Below are 22397 nucleotides of genomic sequence, written 5' to 3' on the forward strand. Positions count from 1 at the left end.
TAGCGTAGCTACCACAACCCTGCATTTCATTCATATACATGTACTCACCTGTTCACCGGATATTAGTCATGAGTCCAGTGTGACCTCTCAGCCCGCACTTTACTCACATCAAGACACCATATACAGCAAAACAGCTGGAAATACAATTTAGCTTATAGTTTATAATTTTAGAAATTATTGTCAACTCATTTCAATATGTGTGAATGTAATGAATAATTTGTTTGCTTCTATTCGCATTCTGTCTTCTTTTTATATTTACCATATTTATTAAGATTAGTATGATATGTTTAGTTATCAACTACCATAACCAAATAAACACATTGCAACTTTTACCACCCCTGACCCCACTTGTAATGACTGTTTTTGTTGGTCTCCTGATCACATGAACACCACCAGCACATCCCCATTTAAGTGCAAACATCCACTCAGAGACACTGAAGAACCTTCCGAAATATTTCCAAGGTTCAGTGGTCTGCTGTAGATCAGCACCACGGACAGCAGTCAGCAAACCACCACAACTAAACTAAACTGTCTCCATGTCAGCCAGAATTAATACTGAATATGGGCCACACAAAGGCAAACATGTTAAGTCAAGATGGTATGCTTACACACACACACATACACATTCACATTAAATGATACATACTGTAGACACGTTGTATAAAAGAGAAATCTGGTCATGTGGGTGATCAGTAATGTTTAACTCTTCTTGTGTGTGAATGCAAACATTAATAAAATCAACTCGTCTCAAAACAAATTCTTCTGATATTCTGATAAAGAAATATTCAACTTTATTTATTTCAGATACATATTACATATTGCCAACTAACAGAAGTAGTCTTTTGTAAATCAAGTTACATCCGGTACAAATAACGTTCTCATAAACCGACCAAAGTAGTGTGTGATCACCAGTTCACAGACAAATGAATTAAAGAACATCTCACAAAACAATAACACTAAATAATATACTCAACATACTGATCTATGTCATCTACAAACACAATCATATGCAGTCCATAAACACTACATATTCATTTGATGGCACACTAGTTTAAGCATGATTAATCTTCAATTTCCAAGACAAAATAAAATGGCTTTATATAATTTGAATGAATGAATATTTCATACATTCATGAATGAAGCCTACTCTATACCTGCATAGTTTACTGTATGTCTCTATAAGCATTTTCCAATATTTAACCATATTCAAGCAGTTAAAACGCATTACAAAAACATTTATGAGAAAGGTTCATGACAGATTCTGATGTTTTTCAGGAATTTATTCAGCTCTCTGTGTTTGATCAACGTTAATTCATCTCCAGGGTTTTCATATTCACAGTGCAATTTCACACTAAAGGTGATAAAGACGTGATGGCGTAACTCCGCTAGAGTAAGGCAAGTTTATTACTGAAGCAGCTGTCTTACGCAACCGGTTTATCCTCCGCAGCTCGCATCTTGTTCTGAACAGTCATCTGCAGAACATCTTCTATGTTCTTGATCAGCACCTCCAAAAAAAAAAGTAAGATAAAATAAGTTAAATTACTACTCATCATTATTATTCCACACGACAACAATCTTTCATTTGAAAATACACAACATTCACTTCAGCAAAATCATTCAAGCTGACCAGAGCTGAAGCGAAGATGCAAGTTTCATGATATAGATGAGGAGGAATCGTTAAGTCATTAACACGGTACCTTAAAATTGGTTTCTCCTTGCATTTTAGGGGGCGATATTTCCTGATGAATGACTGACAGATTCCGGGCAAAGGTCACCAGAGCTCCCTGGAGATCCTCAGAGACTGTTCTATTAACGACACCCCAAACAAACGAGTTTACTAACGTGCCCCATGTTGCCAGCTAAGAAACAATCACCGTGTTCATCTGACGGTGGTGGTTAAATGAAACTCTCAGCAGACAACATCTTCACTCTTTAGGGGGATGAGCACAGCTTGATTTAACTGTTACAGCTAAAGGATTTGAGTGATAAATAAGTTAAATAACCCTCTGCGTAACAACTTGTAGAGTTTGTATCAGTTACAAAGCCAGAGGTGGCATCTTAATCCTCTAAAAGAATTATCTTTACTCTCACTCTGGAGAAGTCTCTCATCCACCTTATCCTCTACTCTTTTTTTCATGTGCTTGTCTATTTGAACAGAGAGCTAAAGCAAACTTAAATGTGCTCAGAATTCCTTCTCCTGGCGATTAATACTGTATTTATATGGCTTTGATGCAATAAGGAGTACTCACATCATTCCAAGGGTGCGACGCTCACTGCTGTCGTAAACAGCAAAAAGTGTTCCTTGCTTCCTCTGAAAATGAAGAACCACAAACACACAGTCAAAAGAAAAGCTCCGTCGTCACATAGACTCGAGAAATCGGCAGAACTCGAGAAATCCTCTTTTATATTCCATACATCCTTCTTCCTTGTTAAAACCTGGATCCTGCTTTACCCACAATGCAACTTGGCCGTCAGTTCTATGTGTTGTGCTATCAGCATCACATTTAGCCTTGACCTGTTAGCCTCAAGCAGAGATGAGGAGCCGGATAAAGAGGTTTTCTTTCTGACAGCACAAACCCATAATTGTTCTTGCAAACTTGTAGTCTTTACACCCACTCGTCACTGACTCAAGTGACATCACTCGAGGCAACTATTCAGACTTTGTGTAGCTCCCTCTTTTCCCCATTTGCAGCAGAACTCCCCAAGATCTTTAAACAGACTTTGAGGTGTAAAATTGACGGAGTTACCCTTTAACTCAATCATATACTAAGCAGAAAAATGGACAAGATGTAGATGATATAAAGGTTTTTACCTTAATGTTAAATCCTGTGCCATGAGCTCTGCACACCATAAATAACACATTATGGTACAGCATGGAGAGGTTAGAGTGAAACAAGCGGCTCCCAATAACTGCATAACGATTAACCACAGGAGGCTGTGAAAAAAAAAGAAGCAAGAAAACAAGAAAGAGACAAAAATGTAAGAGGATTGTTGCCATTAGTCTTCCTGTATCTATAACAAGACAAAAGCATTTCATGTATTTACATTTGGAGTTCAAGTATAATAGGTGGTGTGCGTAAAGTGGGTGAAGTAGAGATGGCTGAACCCCATACACATGTCCTTAGGGTCACTGTTGAGGTTGGGGAGTGTGTGTGATTAGTAAACATGATGAGTGTGGGGAACATGTGGTAAACTGTTGGGCCTTTCTTAATTAACTGCGGGGAGGAACAATTAATGTTTAGAAGACATGCCAAATACAAGATGAGCTTATTTGTACGATGCCAATCAAAGAAACCACAGTTTTGGGACTGCAAATGTTTGCATTCAATTTGAGACAAAAGCACGACCAAATGCACAAAAGGACTACTCAACGCACAATACACATCACCACAATAGAGGGGTTCTGAGAATGTGAGTGTCATAAGTAACACTAGAGAGGTTGATTACTTAAAAGTGGCAGGGCTCAAGAGGATAAAAGTGTTCCTGCTATTCTAGCACCTTTGGGAGACAAAAAGAGCAGGCCTAAGCCTCTGTGAGCTCAGGAGATAGCCCATAACTCGCTGTGATGGGTGTGTACTTGTGGTTGTCAAACACAGGACCCTCACACAACAATAAAAGTGTCCAACAGGGATTTAATTGTGTTTGTAATATGCAGGCCCCTAATGATGGCCACTGGTAAAGCCATTAACCACTGCGGTGGCTCAACTGCTGTACTGAAGCACCAGGCTACCGACTAAATGAATGTTTGATAAAATAATACAAGTCGCAGATTAACAAGCGTAAACTCAGGCATACTGCTAATAAAAGGACTCTATTGTTTAAGGCCTGGCACCAGGTTGATGAGGTGTTCAAGCATGCATACACATGCATAATGAAAACGTTATGAATTATTAATGTGTTGATTATTTAGGCCCATCTATCAAAATGATAATGAATTCAGCACCTAAACACCAATTGAGCTCAGTGCGTAATTACATTATTTAGTTGTATTTAACAAAGATGAAGAGGAAACCACTGATCTATCTTTGTGATTACTGTAGTGGTACAATAATATCCTCTTAAGTCTCAGCTTGCTTTAGAACGGGTGGTTTCTTTCTTGTTGAGGACACTGCAAAAGCATACAACTTCAAATACGTAGCATTTAAAATTGACCTTTAGAAAAATGTTACATTATCAAAAATGTCGTTATAAGCAAATATAAAATGGTACTTTGGCTGCAATCTGATGTTCACAGCATTTTTCTTGGATTGGCATTGGCACTTCTAAACAGCCTGTGCGGCAATTCAGCGTTCCTCCCGTCATCATCAGAAGCATCTGGGTCATGGCCAGCTGGTCACTGTATGTGAGGTCCAGATCAATAGCCCACACCTGCAAACAAGACATCGTGAACTCCGTGTCACAGCAGAGACAAACAGACACTATAAACCTAAATTCCAATTTAATCACAAAAATGGAACATCAAAGTATTTCACCCAGCAATCCTTATAAAGAGAAGGGTCAGTACCTTTCAATCTTTACAGTGTTATCCATGTTGAGAGGCAGGGGAAAGGAAAACACGGTTAATGGTGTGTGCTCGACAGATTTAGGTAATTCAGCTGTGGAATGACACGTGCACAAAGTAGATCTTTCCCTGCGTATTTGTACTCAATCTGCCTTGGGCTAGTTTGCTTGGCACAGGTCTGATGAGAAGCTAAGTTCAGATATGTATAGTAAATGGCATCATTATAAGTATATTAAGGGGTCAGGTTTGGTCGTAGCCTTCTGCTTAAACAGGGCTAATTTTCCCAATAATAACCTAATAGCTATGCCCTCTCTTCAAAAGTGGCAAATAAATCATCAGTGAAGGAGTTGTTAATAACTAAGTGGCAGTCGGCTGCCTCCCTTTGCTGTTCCTATTTGTCAAAGTAAACGCTCCTGCCACTGAATGCAAATCGCTGCATGTCTGAACCCTGCAGTCTCTAAACCTGAGCATTTCATCACCACTAACACACGGATATCTCACCATGTACAGTGATTCTCTTATACCCCACATTACATGTTTTATTAAATTCAAATATGTTGTGAGTCATACTTCATAGTCTAGGGCTGCAACTCATTTCATCATTGATTAATCTCACAATTAGTTTCTCTATTAACCATGTTTTCTATTTTTTTTATTTTTTATTGCAAGAAAAGAGATAATACATAGACATAACAACAAGAGGACAACAAGAACAGTGGGATACAAGCCAGCAAACATCCTATAGTCAGTGTATGGGAGAACGGTGTGTGTGCGTGTGTGTGTGTGTGCATGTGCCTGAGCCTTTTGAGATGATGAAATAACCACAAGAAAGTACATAAATGAGGGCAAATTACATAAATTATAAAATAATATCGTCCGGAAAAAGAAAGTGCTTTTAACGTAAACAAAGTCAAGGGCAGTATCGCCCCGTCCACTGGCAGCAAACCACGACCAGGGCACCAGGACAGGATCAGTCAGGCCGGGTCAGCAGAGTTAGATATTATTTAGTTATTTAATTACATATTTTATTTTTTTTGTTTAAAGACTGATCGGTCCAGCTTTGGGTCGCCCCCAGACCTTTTCAGGAGGGGGCTGGCCCAGTGCGGTTTTGAGCCCATTTTTTTTTTTTTAAAGAAACAGCGCCCGTTCTTTTGAGGGGGCTTATCAGTCAGTTATATATACATGTATATAAAATATATATATTTGTGATATATTAACGGCGACCCAGCCTTCCATCCCCATACCACCCGCTCCAGCAGAGGGAACCATCAGAGTGCACCGGATTGAGCTCGAGCCACTGGGGACAGCCATGTTTTTCAACCATGTTTTCAATGAAAAGTCAGAGAATAGTGGAAAATGCTTTCACATTTTCCAAGGTTCCATTTTCTTCCAATGTCTTGTTTCGTCCAACTGACAGTCCAAAACCCAAAAATATGCAGTTTTAAGAAGAAGCCTAATAAAAATTCACAAATCTTCACTTCTGAGGAGCCGTAACCTGATATATTTGCATTTTTTGTTTGAAAAATAATCTAAATTATTAATAAATTATTATGATTGTTGCTGTAGAATAATTAATTAAAAGCTCATTTCAGGTAATTCAGTTAACAATTAATTTTAAAGGGGCCGTACAAATACAAACTAATATTTCCAATGAATCACTTGAAGAAATACTCAAAATAATAAATAATACATTTTAGTATCTAAACACTTGCAGGCTGTGTTGTTCCTGTTTATCAAAAGTTCAGCGGTCTGTTCTGCACTCAGCCACCTTCAGCTACCACTGGACAGACACTATCTCTATGCATCAGGTTCATACCTGGGCCTGAGTGACGGACACACTCCACCGCGCCATTCATTCGACTCACTAAAATCTTACTCAAATGTCTCATTGTCACTCTTAACAAAGCCGTGGGAAATGTAAGCCTGGATTGTACCTGTTTTCTATTGCCTTGCATTTTCATTAAAAACCCTGATGCTGCAGCTGGGGCCCCACCGTTCCACAATGTGAGGAAAGACTGCAAGGGCAAACATATGTGACCCACTTCTTCCCATCAAATAAAGTAGGCAGCTTTTAGCAACAGGTTTGAATCTAAATTGATGTTTAAATCCAGACAGGTTTGCCCATGTGGCTCTCCCCTGTCTGCTCTGTGTGCGGGGAGATGGTTAAGAATCTGTCTTTTAATGTTCCTGCCTCTATTGAAGCACATGCTGTTCATAGCCTGTTCTTAATTATGCTGTCAGTGAAGCCCATTCAATTTTGGGTCAACATTGAAACTGAAAATTAATTGTAAGGCTGTCATTATATTGAGTTAAAGAAAAGAGCAGGTTTGGTTCATAATACATTTGAGAAGTGGTATATTTTCTTTTAGTGTCACTAAAATTACAAATTAGGGATTAAATCAAATCCTAAAATGTAAGATATACAGCGAGATATATATTTTTACGTTTAAATTATTACAATGTGATCAAATCCACAGTCCGTGTAAAGATTACTGAGAAAGAAATCTGTATTTTAAGCCTTAAAGGAATCAATAATACTAATGCACTAAAATAAAAACGTTTTTTTTAGAATATTTGTATAGATGTAGATGTATAAATGTATGTATTTGAGATACAAATTGCATTGTCTGAACACTGCTTTGCTCACACTGTGTTAACATCTAATCCATAAGAGACTACCCTCTAGTGGCAAGCATGCCCTTAGCTAGTGTCTCCAAATCCATTTCTTATACTGAGAATACATTACGCATACAAACCAAAATAAAGGGTTAAACAGTAAAGAGAAAAAAATAGAAGAGATTTATTGAAATGTCCTGAATAAGAGGAATGTGCATTACCATCGGATGTATTTTTAATGAAAGAAAAAAACACATTCAGTGTCCTTATTTTAAAACTGTAAAGTAGCTTGAGTGCTTTCTCCACTCTTTTGCAGCTTTAGTATTTTACAGACCGCATTATAAACAAAGCATTTCATTTTACAGCTCTGGATCAATAAGCAGTCAATGTAGCCACATGTTAGGAGCAGAGGTTAAACCATCATAAACCAGACCATTTCCAATATCATAAATCAAGAAGGTTTCAACGAAACTTAATCCTGACAAATGAGATAAGGCTTCGATGGTGCCTCGCTATAATAACGAGACACATTTCAGCAGCCCACTGCAGGTAAGCAGCCAGGGGTTAAACACTGACAGGGCATCCCCGTGAAGCTGCCAAATCACTTTAGAATGACCTATTGTCTGAAAGATAGGTGCCTCTGAATTTCTCGGCACTGCGAGGTGAAAGGGCAAGCCTTAAATGGTGGAATCAGTGTATCGACACGATAAGACCTGACAGTTTATTAGTTGGCCTTGTGACACATTCGGTCCCTGTGCCCACTGTTTGCCTTGCCTGTTTTCCAAATCCCAGGGGAGCAGTAGGGGAGACACCTATCTGCTCCTTTGGATCCCTGACCCAGCTTTAAAAAGTATTTCTTCCACCAATATGGTGAAATAGAGAGCTTGGGCGCCGCATGCTGCAACAGCCCAGACCATATCTATTGTAGTAGCATGAGCTCACCTTTTGCTCCATGGTGTTGCGGTTCAGAAAGGTAGCCAGGTCCACGGAGACATAACCCACGATAAGTCGCTGTAGACAGGCCTGGCCCACATGCATGCAGAGGGATTGCAAGGTCTCTGGGTGTACAGAGGTCTGAGGAACAGTGGAGCCTATAGCTTCCAGTTGACAGGAGCCCTGAAGCTGGTCTCCACAGGACAGCATGGTCACTTCACCCCCGGGCTCCAGCAGCAGATCCACCGTCAGACAGGTGACACTTTCTGAAGGGGGGTAGGCCTCCACCACACCGCCTGGGTACACAGTGAGAGCAGAGGAATGGCTACAGTACAGACAGCAAAAAATAATACAGCATCTGAACCTCTCCGTTTAATAATCAACAAAAGTAATGTATTAAACTTGTCAGGTCACATAGGCAACATCTGGGAACTAGGGAGGACATAGGAAATGACTGTTAGCATATTACAAAAAGGTTGTATTCACAGGTAAAAAGCCTTCAGAGCCTGACAATAGGTATCTGACCTTGCCTGAGGAAGGTCTTCAGGAAGCAGGCCCAGTTGGGATAGCGGGAGGTTTTGGCAGGCTGGGCGTAACGAGCAAGCCACTCTGGGACTTCATCTAAATATCTAACCAGTACAGACTCCTGCAGAAAGAGAGTTAAGGTGCATTCATTAGGGATCTACTGAAAATGAGTTGGGGACATATCTAAGGACATTATGTTTTGTCAAATACAAGTCCTCGCTACTTTATTTCGTCCCATTATCAAAGCGTTCTAGGTGTCGATTACATCATTGGAAATGCCCTTGTGTTATCCGGATGACTCCAGTGACTGCTTGTTATCCTCGAGACCTTTGGTGGCTGCTTCAATTTCTGTGCGAGTGTCTGATGGATACTGCGGGAGGGTCTATCTGTGAGTGACAGCCTATTATCAGAAGGCCTCAGGAGTCTAATGGCTTTAACTCACAGCCACAGAGACAGCACCTGCCCTCAATAACAACTCTCTCCACTGGGCAGCTGATGAATGCCTAAGCTAACCCCATCTATCTGGGGATCAATCAGGGCTTGACTGGGATCGATATCACTCTTGTTTCTGTAACCGAGAAATGCCATAATGGTTTCACCACTTAATTATGCTGTTAATTTCTAACTTTTGTTTTAGGTGTCTCTTAAACAGTTTGGCAACTCAAGTACACTGTTTCCTCTGACAATGCTGTGATAGTCAAAGTAACAATGACTCATTTTATACCATGTATATATATATATATATATTGTGTTATAAAACTACAATTGAATGCTATGTGTTGACTGCCTGACAGGTCCAAGTGCTGAGTCTTCTTTTAAATACAGGGCTCTGTATGTAATAATGTCTGCATTTGACCATTAGACAGGAATTAAATTTGGTCATACACAATAAAATATGTGAAACCTTCCTGAAAGACAAAGTCTGAATGGAAAATAATGTCTTTGTTGTTCCATCCCGAGCGTTACTTTGTTTTGAGTATACGCTGTCTGGCTTCACTGGAGACAGGACTGGAGATTATGCTGTTGATATTCCAGTCATGTAACAGCCATCATCATATTCAAGTACTGTAAGAGGCGAGGTCAAATGCTACTCAGTGATTCCCCCTATACAAACCATAAAGCACACAATGGTGCGGCAAAAAGTGTAAAGCAACGGTTGTCATTTTCAACGGAAGAGCAAGCTCACCCCAGGACTTTGCCTATGCAGTTCACAGACACAGCAGGACAGGAAGAAAAGGAAAAAAAAGATATTTTGCAATAAATTATTCGGACTTAAACTGCGTACAGTACCCTGTGATGGGATTCATGCTTTGCTTGGTGTCCACATAAAGCCTAGCAATCTGGTCATAAATAAAATAGATGTTAACCTGCCTCTTTGATTGCTATTTCATCTTTCCATTACACGGTGAAACAAGTGAGAAGCTACAGTACGTCTCGGAATACAGCACGGAATAGAGGGATATAATCTGACTAGTGACACATTTTGTATGAATATTTATTTTCTGTAGCATTGTCCCATCTAAGCTACAACCTCAGTCTACGACAACCAACTATAAAATTAATTTGTAATACTAAATTAACATTAAGTTACTCGCTTGTTGACATTCTCCTCATCCCTATGTCTAATTTAACATCTTTGCACAAGGGGAGAAACATTTCCTCTGCTTAAAAAAAATGCACCAAAAGCACTTCTAACCTTTTATGCAGAAAAAGAAAACATAAATCAAACACTTATCAAACATGGCCCAAAAGAAAATGTTTTAAAATATCATTAAATTCAGGTTAATTTAGGCAGAACATTGTATATTTAAACTCTCCCATGCGACTGCACAATATTTAGACAGAAAACATCTGTACAAAATGTTCCTGTGCCTCTTCAGTGGTAGTGATTATCAAATGACCCATTTTGTTGACAAACTTTACCTAAATAAGGTGTAGCTCATGATCTGTTTGTACACAGCGTGGCAAAAAGAAATACTCCATCTGTTGACGCTATTAGGTGTAATTTTTACCCTCTTGTGCCTAATGATGCATGTGCAAGCTGGGTGAGAGCTTAAATGTGTGTGTGTGTGGCCCCCTTCAGGCGTTGCATGGGTGAAGATCTACATGTCTTTAACCTCTCTCTGTGTAAATGCTAAAAGAGGCCTGGGGGCTTTCTGAAGGCGGAATCACTGCGCTGGAGGCTGTGGGCCTCACAATATTCAGAGGAACACACCATCTCCTACCTAGACCTCTGTGGAAGCGAAACCCTCCTCCCTCTTGTTGTTGTTGAACCCTTTTAGGCGTTCTTTTACATAGCCAGAAGGGATCTGATTGTTGGTATTATTCTGAAAGACCACATGGCAATCTTGTGAGTCAGGCTTCTTCATGCTGAGCCCTTCAGAACAAGCAATAATTACAAAAGTATGCACACAGTCTGTGCAGACTGGGGATAAGTACACCATCTAACCTACTTTTCAGGGACAATAAAGGGTACGACACATTCCACTGAACTGTAAAACGTATTTGTATAAAATACACTTCAATCATTCCTTATTTGTTCTTTTTTGGGGTAAACAATGATCTTGGTTTTATTCTTGGTAATTATGGATTAATATTTAAAATGATTCATTTGATCATTTGTGTTGCATTAATAATTAATTAAATAGCTAATATTTTCATAAACATAGCTTTAAACATTTATTGCTTAAATGCTAGTAAATATTCAGTATCTATCCTTTTCACCAGCTGTCACTGCCATTGCAATTAGGTCTACTTCTTTTCGGCAAAGTGGCAAGTTAATAAGTGTTGCGTCTCAAAATATACTGCCATGTTTAAACATCCGTCTACAGTTTCTGCTGAGAGGAGAGGATGGCGAGGAGATACACGGATATAAAATATTCATATGTTTCTATCTAATGAACAACGTTGTTGCTATCTTCAATGTACTCAAGTACAACAGCAGAGGGGCGATGTAATACATTGAGGGGCGAATACATTTTAGAGGAAAACAGTGTCAGAAGAAAAAATCATGCAATGAGGAGCACAGGATGTGGGCTTTGCTTTGATTAAAAGAGGAAGGTGTAGAATAAAGGCCAGTTAAAGTGTTGTGTCCATATGGCCCACAAGCCCCGAGGCTCTTGGCCTACACTGGGGGCCTCGGCACTCTTCCCTCTCCATGGGACCCCAGCTGGTGAAACAAACCCCATTTACTCTCCTGTGCTGCCTCAGCCACCATTATGGACCTTGGCTGTGGCTCAGCCACTCTCTGCCATAATTAACAGCACCAATGCCACAACAATTACAACCCCGCACTGCACATACACTATGAATCAAAGGACGAGCTAATAGGAGCAAAACAGAGTGAGCCATAAGAAGCTTGAGATGACTGCTGTTCTTTCAAATGGAATAAAAAGTAAAATCGTTGTGCTCCAAGCCCACAATCATTAGCCTGTAATTAGTTTACACAAAGCTCCCAGTTAAATGGCAAAATACGGTAATTAACACATGACAGAAAATCAAAGGCTACTTTGTAAGCATATGAGAAATAAGAGCCAGGGGCTGAGAAGCTGTGTACACATTGCATCTGTACCAAATGAATGGTTTGTAAATGATTAACTGTATTATATTTGTTTGAATAGGTCTGCGATTAAATCTGAATTTATTTTTTGAGTGGAAAGCAAATGTAAGATGTAATTCATAGAATAATTACAAAGACACACTTTTAACACTACACACAGTACTTGTAGTATAATCTTCTCTTTACAAATGACCCACACCTCACCAGGGACTGTTATGGACAGGCAGAGACAGAAAGCTCAGTGTTGTGATGCTAGAAGCAAATAAAAGACACCAGTTGCAATCAAAGAATTCAAATGTTTAGAGTCATTTGTTCTTCAATGTACTTTCAAGGCCTTTGTAATAATAATTAATTTAGTTGTGAATCTGTGTGACAATAATCTGCACAAAGTTTATATAAACATGTATAGATAGAGAAGAGATCTGTTGACCAAACTGCCTGTGCTGTGATTTCATTGTGACTGCCAGGTGAGTTAGGAAATGAATACCATTGGACGGGCTGCTGTTCTCCCCAACACATCGACACGAGTTGATGCGTGTGCCTCAGAGAATGGATAATGGCTGTGTGTGTATAAACAGATATTTTATCGATTGATTTAATGTTCTGTGACTCTGGGGACGATGCTCGAAATACTGTACTACAGGGACCAGCATTGTGACTGTTCCGATAAAACGCCCACTCTGGCTAAATGATGGCATCTCTCTGACCCCACTGTGACCTCAGCTTTTATTCGTTCAAAGACAGAAGTGAATCTCACCCGTTTTTTAGCTGTCTCATCACAACAAGGATCACAATCTCCATTTTAATATCTAGCTGTTACTGTAATGTTATCTGTTAAGTATCTAGTTACCATGATAACTTTAAATGGCCGATCCCTCATTGGTATGAGTGTAATAATAAGAGCAATAAAGTTTATTTGTATTGCACTTTTCTAAAACCAGTGCTTTGGGGGGAGACATAAAAACAAGACATAATAGTAAAAAAAACATAAATTTAGGGAGAAGTAATAATGGAAATAAATAAGAACACAATCCAAAATTCAAGCAAATTCAATAAAAAATTGCATAGAATTAAGTGTATAAAAGGTCCTCTAAGAAGTGTTTCTATAGTTTATGAAAGGGAGCGAATGACGTAATCCTCTGAGTGACATCTTTACCTGAATCCCTTCTGTGTTCCATAGCTCGGGACCATAACGATGGCATTCCTGCAGAGCCCAGTTATAGCAGCTAAGATGGCACGTATCACAGAATGCTGTGCCACGGCCTCCATGTTCAGAATCCATCTTGAAGAGCCAGCGGTGCACATCAATATTCTGAGTCATGAGTCTAGCCAGTGTTTCATGAAGCTAAACCAAGAGAGAGAGACATGTGAATTACAAACAAAACAATACAGGCACAGATAAAATACCTCAAGCTGCAATGCAATCTGTGAATGCATGTGTGTTTTGATCTCTGACCTGGTTGAGCGTGTAGATATCTCCTTGACCAGGAGGCACATCAACCTCTGCCTCGGCGAAGATCCTCTTCCCTCCAGATTTGGTGCTGTAGAGCTGTGCAACAGCCGGTTCTGGAGCCAGGATTGGCACTCCTAGCTCATCAGCCACAGCCAGGTCATCCACATGGGCCACCCAACCCACTATATAGGCCTGCTTCCCCTGGATCAGGTGCTTGATGCGCTTCAGGGTGCGTGGACTGTACTTTAGCATCGTGGATAGGCACATGTTACGGGTCTGGAAGAAAAAGACGGGGAAAAAGGATTTCTGCTGCAGCTAAGAGTTCTAAGTGTGTCTTCCAAGGGTTGTTTCTTGACCTGATTTATCACTGTGTACACACAACAGATCTATTATTGTAATAGCCAGCAGGGTTTTAACCTCTCCTGTATTCCAGCAGGTTGAATTGATAAAAGCTGCCTGTGGGAGGCCTCCCCTATCCTTCACATCTTTAATGTGTGCTAGCAATGAGCTCCTTGGGAATATAACTAATTACTTCACATCTGTATTTATTTGATCCACATGGAATTATCCCTTCTGTCAGTGGCAGAATGCGCTGCCAGCCATGGGTAGCAGTGATTCATCTCAGCAACACGTCTGGCACAGTTTAACAACAAAACAGCAGGAAAATCAATAGACAGAAATGAAGAAGACCACGTCATGTTGCACATTTAATCTAGTGCCAAAGGATATAAAAAGATGGATAGAATGGCTGGATGTAAAAAGACAATACAATACAATACCTCCATTTTATTCTATTGAGGTAATCAAAACTATTCCGAATTTTTGAAAATGCAGCAGTTAGATAGAATAAACTGATAATAAAACCAATTAATATGGAATTAAATGATTTACTGAACACTAGCTAGAGACCATTACATGTTTTTTAATTAAGTGTTAATATAGCTCTAGTGTGTTTACATTGAAATAACACAGATGTATAATTTCAAAAGCTGTAAAAAGGAAGGCAACATTTTAAACACAGAGTTTAAGACAACTGTATAATAACAACCTCCTCTATTACCCTCTAGAGGAGAATTCACAAACTACAGATGCTTGATGCACCTCTACAGCACAATACAATCGACTCCTCTCAAAAATGGAATGTATCGTCGGGTTTGCTTCTTCAAAGTTGTGTGTTCACAAAATGTAAACGTGATTTATCTTACTGGGAAATAATCCACAGCCTCAGGTGTGAGGATGATGAAGCGTCTGACCGAGGAGGAGGAGGAGGAGGAGGCCGCAGTGGGCCTGGTGTCATCCTCGTTTGAGGCTCCATCACACTTCAGCAGGCTGGTGTAATAGTGCAAAAGGTCCTCTCCGAGATGTCGTGGACATACGTAGATCACCTGCACATTTTCATCTTAAAACATACAAAGACGTGTTTACATTTAAGCAGACAGAGAAAGTGAATGTGTGTATATTAAAGTGAGGTTTTAAGAAAAGCTCCTACCTCTAATCTCACACAGTCTGCTTATTTGGATGTTCTGTAGGATGTCGTATCCCTTCAATTTCATGCGCTGGCTCTGAGAGTATCCTGTCAGAACAAGGTCACAAAAGTCTGAACAAGACTTTCAAAGAGAGATTCATATCATCTCTAACTGGCTTTATTAAAATGTGTAGCTCTGTACAACTACTCTCATGTGTGCCGTACTAGACTTGGGGGAGGGGTAGTTACGTCTAATCACACAGTAGGGCAATCGGATGATTAATTTAGCCTAATAACTAGCAGATGCAGTGTGCTGGGCATCCTGTTGCACCATGTCCAGTCACCGCTGTGCTACATCCAGTGGTACCGCCAGGATTTTACTTTATGTCTGTCTGGATTTCTGCCTGAGAGAGAAATCTCAACTGAATCAAGGTAATTAAATGATTGGATTCATGCTAATTAACAACGATGGGGTTCAACTTTCTAATTATCCTTGCTCACACAGCACTCTCTGTAGCCACCCCAAGTGCAAATAAGGCATTCCATCTGCTAGTAATTAGCCTTAATAATTTCAGACAATCGCTCAATGATTTACAATGCAGATGCCTGATTACAGTCTGAATGTGAGTGCCATGGTGAAATTAGAACAAGAAGGGATCATAGCTTGCACTCTGTCTAGTGCAAAAACACAAAAGCCTCTTCCTCTTTTGTGTGTGTGTGTGTGTGTGTGTGTGTGTGTGTGTGTGTGTGTGTGTGTGTGTGTGTGTGTGTGTTTTGCACAGCAATAAAATAAGACCTCTTGCAAATATTCAACAAAATGGCTTTTCATTTGCTTAATCTGCAAATTAAATGGCGATAGAGACTAAATTGTTCAGTTCCCTGGCATGGGGACTGTCATCACCCCGTGAGTGCTTTCCTGCAGAGAGTCATTTGAATGAGACAGAGTGCCTCCACCAGGGCCACAGACTGGGGCAGCAGAGTGGTGAGACAGAGGATGGCTGCTGCTAGATCAGATATGTGTGTGTGGGTGTGTGTGTGTGTGCAGCAGGCAGAGAAAGCTACCTAATGAAGGGATGTGGATAATGGTCCTCTTGGAGGACTGGATGTGTTTCCAGTTGGCTGCCAGATGCTGGGGATGGAGAAAAGGAGTGATCAGAGAGGGGCTGCTTGGATGCGTACACACACTGACACACTTACACACTTACACACACACACACACACACAAATCATCATTGCATAGCTAAAACACATCAAGCCAATCTCTCTCTGGGCAAACAGAAGCAAACCAAGCATAAAATACCACCTTAATTAAATTAAGCGTTTACTTTAGAATTATCTTCTCACAATTAATTCAATCAGTAAGGTACATGATGCTACTGCCAGGGGAAGATTTGCAGGCTTAATTACCAGGGTATGAATGTTAAAAGAGTGAGAACATACATTTAGTGCATGTATACACGCACAGCGATGTTAAAACTGAATGAACTTGTAGGCACTAATTAATATTGTGTCAGCAGTCCAAAAGATGTTCATCCCAGATGACAGCACAGACATGACATCTATGCTGAATGGGGAAAAAGATGCAGAACGTTATCTCGAAAAACTGTGCTGTCATACTGCTCTCTTGAAGAGCTAAATAGAAGAAGATCTTTCTCTTTTGAGCTTATGTTTGCAAAGTTCTTCTATGGCAGAAAGAAGTCAGACATTTCTGCAGTAATCTAATGTAGTAAATTGGTCTTTTACAATCTGTTTTGATTTCAAAACCTAAAATCACTAAAAACACATTTTTTGATTTGAATAGTGAAACCATCTATAATATTTACAGCATGTTATTATATATTTAGTTACTGTTATATGTACTGTTCACCATTTTAATGCATTGGTATCTTTTTGCCATTGATCTCTAGCCCTCATAATCACTGTTTCTACATGTTTATTCTTGCGGAAAATACACAAGCTCAAAGTTACATTCAAATATTATGCAGATAATCTAATTTAAATAATAAATGATAATACCTCAGATGGAGGTGCCATGTACTTCAACATTTTGAATTTGTCTTAATCAATTTGATTTAGAAGTCATACATTAAAGTTTAAGTCTAGTTTTGAGAAACAAAGGTGAGCTTTGAAAAGGTAAGCAAGCAATATTAAGCAAGAGAGAGAAATCACACAATGACTATAAGCAACATCACCTGGGCTCTGCTGCGAAAATTCTCCAGTTGTCTGAAACGGCGGGCCTGCAGGGCCTTCCTGACACGACGCTTCTGTGTGTGCATCAACCATGAGACAGCGATGGTTTCTACCGCCAACTTGCGCTGGCAGTGGCGCAGGTAGACTGTCCGGGCTAAGTAGCGCCTCCAGCAGGACTGGATGTGGATGGCGGCCACCTCAGTGCCTCCCTCTCCCTTGTAGCGCTGACCTGGGCGTAAGACCAGACCCGATACCTCCTCCGTGTTTTCAAGCACTGAGAGGAGGCCGGTCACTGGAGGAGCCTTTAACCAACCACCTTCCCAAACATGGCTTAACTCCACTAGCCGTTCCCCGCTCACTTTGGCTAGAGGCACAGCAAAGTCCCTGAGCAGCTTTTCCAGGGCCTCCAGAGCATCTGCCACTCTGCTCCAGCACAAGCTAAAGCTCTGCTTGAAGTGAAAGAAATCTGTCGCCATTGGGTTGGTCCGTCCCATTAAGATGGTAAAGTTGTAGTTGCTGATATTTACTGGAACTTGCACAGGTAGATTCTACAGAACACAGGGAAACCTAGACTTTAATAATACAGGTAAATTAATTGAAATATTATCTTTGTTCACCGTCTCTTTCTCTATTCAATTTAACATATATTTAAAACTATTACAGTGATCTTACATGAGGGCTTTTAGGGATAAGACCGTTGGTGCCTTGCATCATACCCCATTGGTCCATGCTGCTGGAGGTTGCGGAGGGAGGCGGAGTCTTGGTGGTCCAGATGGGTGTGCATTCCCTGTCTATTCTTTCGCAGGTCGATCCAGGTTCTGTTTCACATTTTAGCTGCTTGTGACACCTGGACTTCAAGCCTATCAGACCAAAAGTCACAAAGAGAGAAAGGCTCAGCTCTATCAGGGATCAGTCAGTGGCAAACAGTCATCAATGTCAAATCAAGTGGCAGCTGTCCCTACTACACCAGAGTCACTGAGCAGACCTGTCTTAGAAGAGTAGAAATCCTCTCTGGAGTGAAGAGAGGCAGACTTGTGCTGGATCAACATTTGAACCAAACTTGTTTTTGGCACTGTTGAAAACAGAAAATAGAAGATCAACTTTCAAAACATTGGGCTTGTCCTTGTTCATGAAAGTTTCAGACTAGGCAAGATTAAACAAAATAAGAGACAATAATTCGGAAAACAGAATGTTAATATTCCACAAATATCGGACAAACAGCAGCTGACCTGACATGCGCACTCAATGAGCATTTGTCTGTAACAGAGGTGTGGTGTTGATGCTGAGGTGATAAAATGTCTTTTTACCTGTCCCCATGTCCTCTTGAGGCATTGCCAGGCTATTATGGCCCTTTGTGACTGGAAGACTCGCCACAGGGCCAGTGATTATTCTGCGATGTTTTTCCTTAACAGAACAGTTTTATAAGATCAGAAGTTGTACATCTTGGAATAATGAAATCAAAGCAATACTACCAGACCCTGGGCCCTAGCTTCATCTAACTGAATGAAACAGTTACAGGTTGAGAGCTTGAGCATGTTTAAATGAAATGAGAGTTTCTTTCTTTTTGAGAGATGTTGTTGAAAAGTGACGGAGGTAACCAACCATTAATCAGACTCTTGCCAGCTTGGTGATGTAGGAATAAAAATCACTTTCTATCAGAATAATTTTAAAGGAGAGAAGTGGGATAGCTACATGTGTACAAACAATATATTTTCTGTATTCATTAGGAATATAAGACAGCCATAGCTGGAACTGGCAAAGTTGTAAACCGCCCTGTAACCCATCCAACCCGACATCAATTAATCATAAAGTATCTAAGACTAAAGGTTATCTTCACCTTTAAGCAATTCTGTTCTGCTAAAGTTAAATATTTGAATACATAGTATTGTATCATAATAAAACCAGAAGGTGATTTGATGGCCTAGTTTAATATAAACAGATTCAAATGTGTCATTACTCATAAAACACAAAGTTTGTGCTGTGCTGATCCTCCAGACGTGTCACCTAAATGTCCTCTCCTTCGTTCTCCTCAGACCACTGAGCTCTCTGACAGACCACAGGTACTAGCCAGGTGCTGGGAAAATATCCCCTCAAAGGCACACATCTGTTTCAGATGGGGTTGGGAAAAGGTGGCACCTTTTTGTGAAATTGCTAAAATGCAAAAGCTCATTTCCTGGCATGGGTAGGGAGTGGAGAAGAGCTGGCCTGAGTTGCAGAAGGAGGCAGCAGGCAGAGAGCCAGTAGTTAGCAGTTGGGGAAGCTACGGCTGTCTTATTGGCATGCTGGACCAGGTACCCACTACTGTCCTGAGACAGCTGTAAACCAGTAGCCCATAGCACAGCAATCAGGCGCCTGTTTCTTTAGAAGAATGCTGATGTGCTGCAATCTGCTGCTTTCTGCTGTCTGCAGCCAGCACTTCCATCCCTCTTATATCAGAGTGACAGTCTTGGCCGTTATGTCTCATGTCAGGTATAGATTACTAAAAACATATTGGAAAATAAAGTGTGTAAAACATATCTAAAACTAATGCCGACCTTTGCAAAGACTAATTTGTTTGCTGTGACAAGTGCTAGCTGTCATCATTGAGCCAAGTGACCTTTATGTCGCTGCTACTTGAAGCATCTATTAATGCAGACCTGTGCCATCACTCTTTACTCCAGCATAAAGGGTCTGTTATGGGGATTAAGGGAGTAAGCATCAGGGAATAAGGAGCAATGATATCCAATTCATCTTAGTTGTGGCAAAACCTTTTGTAATGCCTCCTAATCAAATCTTTCCCGAGGCATGTGCTGTATGTTACAATTAATATCAACAAAGACTCAAGGCACATGGAATCAATTCTGCTCTAGATCAATCTCACTCTGCAAAGCAAATAGCTGGAGGACATGATATTATTCTGATTATAGTTTGTTATTGTAGTTGATTATAGTCCTTTCCAGCAGTAAGACTGAAGCAGGATGAGGAAATCTGCTCCATAACTAAGAAAACCAAAATAGATCGATAGATGGATGGATGGATGGATGGATAGATGGATAGATGGATGGATAGATGGATAGATACAGTAAAAAACACCCTGTATTTTGAAACTACTTAATCAAACGTCTCTGTAAAGTGTTGTGTTCCTATGGCTAATATGCATGTCACAGAACATATTATACTCCTAATTTACAGCTAAAATGATATTAATCTAGATTTATAGTCAGATTACTTACTGTATTTGTCCTCCTCTTGTGGACATCAGGGAGTGATATCCCACATTTCTGGTGCATAACAGCTCTGTTGTTTGGATGAGCAGGATTACTCAACAAACACTTGGTTAATGCTGACTTGTGCTGATCAAGACAGATAAAGGAAACGTTTCAAAACTTGAGTTAGTTAATATCAACAATTTAAATGTATGTATATTTCTGCTGAGCAGAAAAGTATAATGTGTTTTATTTTTGTCTCATGTGCTGCTCTACCACACCATGTCTACTTCTGTTTGTCTTGTCTGCATTAATGTGTAATACAATAGAATAGTTGCATTTCTAACTGACCTAAGTACAGTATATACTGTAGCTTGTACTCTATACTATTCAGTAAATAAATACATTTCTGTTTCTGAACAAAATGAATAACAATCTACCTTTTCCCCATGTGAAGCCCCTGGAATGTCTTTCCTTTGTGGACGCACATCTTGGATACTCTCCAGGGCAGGTTGCCTGTGTGATGTCATATTTCAGTCTCACAATACACATCATATATAACGTATGCAATTCTGAAGATACTTCTTAAGAGTTCTAGCAACGAGATGGTGGAGAAAAAAAAGTCCTACCGCTGTAAACTATTATACAGTAAACAACACATGTGAGCTTCTCCTTCCTTACCATTTGGGAATCTGTTTCTTCTTTTGCAAGTCTTCAATTCTTGGAAGGACCGGCAGCTGCGTATTCACTGTTTTCAGATAATCATCTGCATGCTTCTATAGTAGTAATATATAAGTATATAAAATAATGTAAAAAATATACGTATAATACTAAATACGTATATAAAACTGTGTATATAATGTATACTATATATATAGCACTGATACATAACATTGAATATATAATATATGTTGAATATATACATCTACACATACACACACATACATATGTGTATATATATATAGTGCTTATTCTGCATGAAGCATCCTCACCCAAATGTTTCTCTCTGTCTTGCCGATGGCAGCGTCCAAGCTCTGAATGTCCAGTGTGTTCCCCCTCTCACTGACAAGAGTACATCTGAGTTTTCTCAAATCCTCTTGAACCTGTAAAATAAGGTTCTGTGATGTTAACCTACATAATGTAGAAATCTGGCCTAAAAATAGACAAGCTTGACACTTGTTATTGCGTATTGGTAGTTTATCTAAATGTAACGAGGTTTAAAAGAAATATAAATGTTAACAGTTTATGAAATATCAGTCAACTTGTTTACCCTAACATATCCGCAAAATCTAGCTAGCTAGTTAGCCTAACCCAGCTAACCTAAATATATATAATTAATACTATATTAAGTAAATAGCTATTAGCTGAGATAGACAACATTACCTGAAATAAAACTGCTCCCAACTTATCTTCATTTTTAAGTTCGTCGGACATGGTATATTGGGTTAATGATAATCCAAAATAATATAATAATATGAAAACATGTGTCACAATATCAAATAGCTAACGTGAACTCCTTTAACCAGTTAGCTACTAACGTCAATCAAACACACAGTACTCGCAACCATGACAACGAGAAGCTAATTTCCGGTGTTAACTTTACCCCGAGTACGAACTGTCGGACAGTACGTCCGTCTGTGGTTAAAACCAACACCACCACTGTCCAACTTTCGTTTAAATAGTCAGGGGGGGAAATCCAACCATGTCACAAATATAATCTTACACTAGCCATTAACGTTAACATATACTCATAATTTATTGGGGAGACGCTTTGCCATTTGCCTGAAAGAGAAATTCAGGGTTTAAAATGTCCTATTACTCTGAAAGGGTTCAGTACAGGAAGCGCATTGAATGTCAATGTTGACGTATTTACACAGTCTATGCATATACACAAAGTAGATTTTAGTATCTATATTGCGAGAATATATTACCTAGTGTAAATGCACATACATGTATCGAAAGGAGTTATT

At 39.7% G+C, this 22397-nt stretch overlaps 1 protein-coding gene across 1 annotated transcript; it reads right to left on the bottom strand.

Annotated features, from left to right (window-relative positions):
- Nucleotides 1-1253: 1253 nt before the first annotated feature.
- Nucleotides 1254-21705, bottom strand: iqch (IQ motif containing H; the record flags this gene model as incomplete). Its single annotated transcript, XM_079163501.1, has 21 exons — nucleotides 1254-1505; nucleotides 1698-1806; nucleotides 2250-2311; nucleotides 2813-2935; nucleotides 4210-4368; nucleotides 8060-8346; nucleotides 8576-8696; nucleotides 13291-13479; nucleotides 13591-13863; nucleotides 14793-14986; nucleotides 15077-15160; nucleotides 16115-16181; nucleotides 17245-17790; nucleotides 17915-18102; nucleotides 18228-18314; nucleotides 18550-18646; nucleotides 20455-20574; nucleotides 20868-20943; nucleotides 21109-21164; nucleotides 21420-21489; nucleotides 21698-21705. 21 exons carry the CDS (start codon nucleotides 21703-21705, stop codon nucleotides 1422-1424), a joined length of 3000 nt encoding a protein of 999 aa, XP_079019627.1. The 3' UTR covers nucleotides 1254-1421.
- Between the last annotated feature and the right edge of the window lie 692 nt (nucleotides 21706-22397).

Source organism: Pholis gunnellus (genome assembly GCF_910591455.1).
Source record: "Pholis gunnellus genome assembly, chromosome: 7".
In the NCBI taxonomy this organism is placed as follows: Eukaryota; Metazoa; Chordata; class Actinopteri; order Perciformes; family Pholidae; genus Pholis; species Pholis gunnellus.